This window comes from Phocoena phocoena, chromosome X (genome assembly GCF_963924675.1).
Source record: "Phocoena phocoena chromosome X, mPhoPho1.1, whole genome shotgun sequence".
NCBI lineage: Eukaryota > Metazoa > Chordata > Mammalia > Artiodactyla > Phocoenidae > Phocoena > Phocoena phocoena.
In genome coordinates, this window is record NC_089240.1 from 29,015,651 (window position 1) to 29,021,650 (window position 6,000).

General features: G+C 35.8%; 1 protein-coding gene across 1 annotated transcript in view; it reads right to left on the reverse strand.

Annotated features, from left to right (window-relative positions):
• Positions 1 to 3,407, reverse strand: part of DMD (dystrophin) — a 2,035,184-nt gene extending 2,031,777 nt beyond the window's left edge. Inside the window, exon 1 of the mRNA XM_065901098.1 lies at positions 3,196 to 3,407. Within this exon, the coding sequence (XP_065757170.1) occupies positions 3,196 to 3,214 (19 nt within the window). The 5' untranslated portion in view covers positions 3,215 to 3,407. The remainder of the gene's footprint in view (positions 1 to 3,195) is intronic.
• Positions 3,408 to 6,000: the final 2,593 nt, after the last annotated feature.

A 6,000-nucleotide genomic window follows, 5' to 3' on the forward strand; every position in this document is an offset into this window, starting at 1 on the left:
CCAAAATAAATCATTTGATATATTATTTAAATATCAGAAACATGGTACATTTGCTTTCTAAGCATCAGCCTCATTTCATCAACTTAGAAGAGTATCTGAATTAAAATAACATGAAAATGCGATCATAGCCCTATTGATTTCTGTACCCTACATATGTAGCATGTGATAGGTAAGACCAGGCAAAAAGAATATACTATAAAATTGGAGTAAATGATGATATCGGTTTTCTTGATATATAATCAAAAAAATTGAGAAAATGATTGTATTGAACATCTCTACTTCCTTAAAGGCCTGCCCACTCCCAACTCTACATTATGAACATGTAGATTAAATTCCATTAAAAGTCAATTATCCATATTATAATTTAATCTAAATGTTGTACCCCATTAGAATATATCAAAGCTTAAATTTTACTGAAGAAATGGACCGTAACAAATGACCATACAACTTAAAAAACAGCAAAGCTTACAATTTTTTGAATGCTTCAATTTAGTTCTTAGTATCTTAAAAGATATATTTTAATTTTTTATTAGGCATTATTATTAAGTAAAATATCCAGTCTTGTCATGGTTTAATTTTCCAAAATGTAGCTTCTATAAGGTAAATTGGAAAACATCTTATTTTTACTGAGTGAAAAGGGGAGACGTTGATATACATTACAGACTCAAGTGCTTATAAAAAATGGATCATACTTTCATTTTGTTAAAAGTGTCATAGACTAAATCCTTATTTAGGGAGGTATCTCAGGCAATACGAATGAAAAGAGTAATCAAAAATGGGTTCTTTACATATTTGAGAACTAATAACCAACTTTAATAATTTTATTGCTAATTTCTATAGGGTAATAATTTTCAGGAATAGGTACTGAATATTTTAATGTGTTAACCATTAATTTAACAAATGCCTCAATTTTGTGAGGGATGCATGCTTATTTTCTTGTGCAGTGGGAAACTTCTCTAAACAATGTGTAGAGAGAACCCTGGTAACTAGATTGAGAGAAAATAAGTGGGTTTTTTGCTAACAACGAACATGAGCCAATTTTTTTTTCATTCATTGAACAAGAAGTTCCCTACTATTTACTGACACATAAATCTCATTCCTCTACGATTCCCTGAGCTCCTGGTGTATGCACTGCATTAGTTAATTTCATAAGTCTTTTGTCTTTTCATCAAAAATGTAAACTTTCAGGGAGAACTTTTTTTTTTTAACCTTCTTATTTCCCATCAACCTCTGATTGATAGCTCAGCCATCCTTGGCAATTCACCATTCTCCCATTCCCTCTACGAAGAATGTCCTTTGGCTCATAAAGATTTATCAACTGGATAAATCTTTATGATCCAAATTCTCAGTCTACCTGAATCTTGGTGATTCTGATTCATAAATGAGAACCTTCTCATCTCCTCAGTGGTCCTCAACATGTGGTTCCCCACACCAGAGCACCAGTGTATCCTGAGAAACCTTTTAGAAATGCAAATTCTTGGGCCACACCTCAGAAGGACTGAATCAGAAACTCTGAGGGTGGGGGCCCAGCAAGCTGTGTTATAACAAGCCATCTGGGGGATTCTGATGCTCACTCAAGGCTGAGAACCAAGGCTCTAGTCTATCTTCTTCCAGAGTTTTTGTGAAGATCAAAGAGAAAAACTATGTCACGGGGCTTTAAGGGAAACAATCAAATAGATAAATATTGGGTTGGCCAGAAAGTTCTTTCAGGTTAGTCTAACATCTTATGGCAAAACCCGAATGAACTTTTTGGCCAATCTGATAAATCAAGGACTGTATAAGCATAATTTATTAAATAGGTCAAGGACTGTTTTTAACTTATTTTTCTGTTTCTCTATTTCTTCCTTAGCTTGTACATGCATTTAGAGATTATCTCAGCCATGTCAGCAAGCTTGGTGGCATAGTTCAAGCTGTGAGGGTTCAATAAATAGGTCGGTAAACATTGCAAATCAACACAGCTTTTGATGAAATGTCAAGCAAGACAGAGCTTAGCTATATTCAGCTCAGCTTGAACTCACAAACCATTAACTGGCCTCTGCACTTCAGGATAATCTGTCTGATGAATAAAACACAAACATGAAAATTAAAAAAATATCTTTAGAAAGAGATTAGTCAAAGCCAATCTGTAAATGAGAAATGGCAACCACTTAGATCAGAGCAAACGAGAGACAAGACTTGCAAAAGTGGGTAGCTTTTTCTTATAAATCAAGCTATGGGACAGCTGAAGATCCAAAAAACTTTTTAACTTTGGACTGTTTTCCTAATATATACTCATAATCTTAAAAAGGCTTATTTAATCTCAACTTCTTCGGCTCTGCCCTGCCCCCAAAATTAGTCATCTTCCTTCCTAATGATAGAAAATCTTATTACAAGAGATTTAAATTCTAATAAAATTATCACAGCTTAGGAATTAGTATACTTTTAATATAAAGTTTGTATAGACCAACAATAAATTTTTGCTAATTTAGAATTTCAGGCTATCTTATAATTTAAAAAAACAGATAACACGATTAATCATGACACCTTTTTATTTAAAAGCTAGCATTTAACAATAAATATTTAATCTTTAATATTATTCTTCTATATTTCAGGTAATTAGGCAGCCTATAATTATTGTTTACAACTGGTGGCCCAGTTTGATTCCTAATAAGTAGTGCATACCTGACCATGTCTAAATTACTATTCACAAAAACCCTTATTATTTTCCTTTCTTTGACCAAAAAATGTCTTGAAACCTCTATATACACATAGGTGTTTCTATTGCTAAGACAAAAATTCTTCACATTAGTTTTCTAATGAGGTTATGGATTTAGTTTAGGTCCTTAGAAACTGAATTTGAAATATTATTGTTTACTGATTAAGGTCTGGGTCATTATTTTTTTTCTTGTTTCTTCATACTAGAGATAATTTTAGATTTCTGAAGATCAAGTTCATAAAAGCCATAACCCAAAAAGTAGAATTTGGGCTCCTTTTCATTTCAGTACTTTGATGTTAAACCCCTTCCCTCCCCTCCTCACTACAAAAGCCCCAATTTAACTTTTAGAGAAAGCCACATGGAATAGGAGTGATCCAAATTTATCCTAGAGGTTGCAAATTGACCAAAAGAGTCACCTTTGGGGAAGCCTGCTTCCGAATGCTTGTGGCGTTTATCATTCTTCTGAATGGCTGTTGCATTTATCTGCAGCTTTTACTCACCAGATGAGACCTCAGACATTTCAAATTCTGCGGTGGCTTCCTACACCTTCATAGGAAAGCTTTTTGCTGATTTCCCTGTTGGTACTTTTCTCTTAAACATTCTATGGGATCTGATAAACCTGGAGGTAGAGTCATAGCCAAGCACAGATAAAGCAGGTACATAATCTCTGACCAGCTTCACAAAAGCAGACAAACACACAATCTTTTTGCACCTGTTTCTTCCACTCCGGTTGCCCTGAAAAGTGAGGTGTTCTTCACAGATTCACAGAGAGCGTTTTGCAAACACTCCCCTCTCCCAGCAATGGTTTCTTCCCTCGCAGGCTCAATCTACCTGATTACGTTCCTTTCTAATCAGTAACCTCAGTTCCTCTAGTAATAACTATGCCGCCTGCTTTATATAGGATTTCGCTGAGACTGAAGCATAAACCAGAGAGGAGAATTAAAGGAGCTGATTATTATGAGGACACCTGTATTTCTGTCTAGTCTTCATGCGAACTCGACACTGTACTCATGGATGCAAACTGATGTTATGAAAGAGAAGCAGAAAGGAGGATGCATAAAGAGGAGACTGGACTTGTGAAGTTGTGCACCTGTGTGACGCTAGGAGAAAAACAACAATTCTAAAAATGCCCAGTGCTGCTCAAAACACATTTGAACTTCCTATGCAAATATACAAATAAAGGTACTTGACAGCCAAATATCTTCCTCCAGATATACCTTTAAAAATCAATTCTAAAATCTGAAGTAATCTTAAACTAAACACAACCACAGGGCAGAAGTTAATTCTTAAAGCAAATGGAGATTGTTGAAGATTGAAGCAAAAATTCATCATGTAAACCTTGACGTTTTTTAAATAAAGGGAATAATATGAATAACTTACTTACACGAGATTATATTTGAAGTTAAACCTTAAATCTTGCTTCTTGAATGTACAGAATTGTGCCAGCCTTGTGTAATGCCAGCCTTGCCTGCCCAGAGCATAAGATTGAAGTGGATTTTCAGATTAAAAATAAAACTCTTAAGTATGGCAATCCCCATCTGATCAAAGCACATAAACTAATTTTTTTCAAGCGCTTCATTAACAATACACCCAAGTAGAGCTGCATATTCTCTCAGTTTTCTTTAAAGAGTAAGTTGTTAAAATGATTGAAGTCCAGGTAAAGAAACCTGGAATCATAGCTAGGGCTTACCTCCTTCTCACTTAATAGATTCAGGGCCTGGCAAATAGTAGGTACCCAATATACAATTATTTGAAGTGAACAAACGCCTACAATATAAAGTGTCATTGTCATTTATATTTTAAAAAGCCAAGTTGTGGACTTATTTCCTTTTGAAAAAAACCCACCATTTCGCAAGGCTCCCAAAGAAATTAAATGTTACCGTTTTCTTTACCATAAAATATTCTGCAATTATAAATACGTGCTGTGCTGGAGGTAAGTGAAAATGTGACTGATTTTCCCCCCCTTGCTCCTTTTTCTACTCTCAACTTCCAGATGTGGAAATTTCATTTAGAGAGAACAGGAGGTGTTGGTGGGAAAAAGCTCATTAATCGTACTGTATCCCCTTGCCCACAAAGAGTACTGCATCCAAATTACAGAAGAACTAAAGAAACCTTGTAGAATGAGTATATAATTAGCAGTGCGGCTAAGTGAATGGAAACGGAGGTTGCCTAACTTAATTAACTGTAATCATTACTCATTGTCGTCCTGCTTAGAAAGATTAGCAGAGGGTATTTCTTCTCTGGTATCCCATTAGACATTTCTATTTCCCTCTCAATGTGCAAATGATTATACTACAAAGAAAGTACTGCCATACCCTTTCAATCAGATGTACACACTTTACCGGACAAGTCAGTTCTATATCTTAGTTCACGGGGTGGAACAGGAACAATGAGAAAATACTTTGTGGGGCAAAAGAAATTAAGAAGAAAAAGATAATTGCAGAAGTTAGTGGCTTGAAGAGAAAAAAAGAAACCCTATATATGAGTTTCTAGAAAGAAATGAGCTCTTGGCCAAGAAGGAGAGAAATAACAGATTGAGATCTAAAAGGTAAAATTAAAGATAACAGTATGAATAGTGGCACTGTATGATTAAGTTGATCACATTCTACAACAATGCAAGGTGCCCAAGGTACCTGCAAGGACATTGTGGCTATGATTTACTTTTTAAGAAGAAGACACTTGAGTCTAGGAAGCATTTATTCTTTTGAGTTAATGAAAATCACCTTGAACTCACACCTACAAAGAACCTTCACTAATACAAGAATAGGAAGGCCTGTGATGGAGGTCACTGGCAGTGTTTTGCTTCACTTGCCCTCTATCCACCAGCGCTGAAAAAGGTCACAGCAACTCTGCCTCTTAAGAGGGACACAAGGTTTCCTGAGTGCCTTCAGTGTTGTAGTTACTAAAGTGAGTTTCCAGTATTGCAATTCACAAATCTCCCCAACGAGCCTGCGATGTTGACAGGGTAACCATTATGCCCATTTGACAGGCAAAGAGACTGTAGCTCAGAGAGGTTTCCCAGAGTCACCTAGCTAATTAGAAATGGCTAAAAATCCAGCTCTGCCTGACTCCCCAGCCCAATATTTCTCAAAAGTTAATGTGCACAAAAATCACTTGGCTATCTTGGTACATGGTGGATTCTAATTCAGTAATTCTTTGCGAGACCTGAGATTCTGCATTTCCAACAAATTCCCAGGTGTCGCTAGACCACACATTGGGCAGCAAGGACTTTGACTGGTAGTTCTCAAACTCTGCTGATATTAGAATCACCTGGGGAGCTTTAGTTTTATTTTTTATTTTTTTTT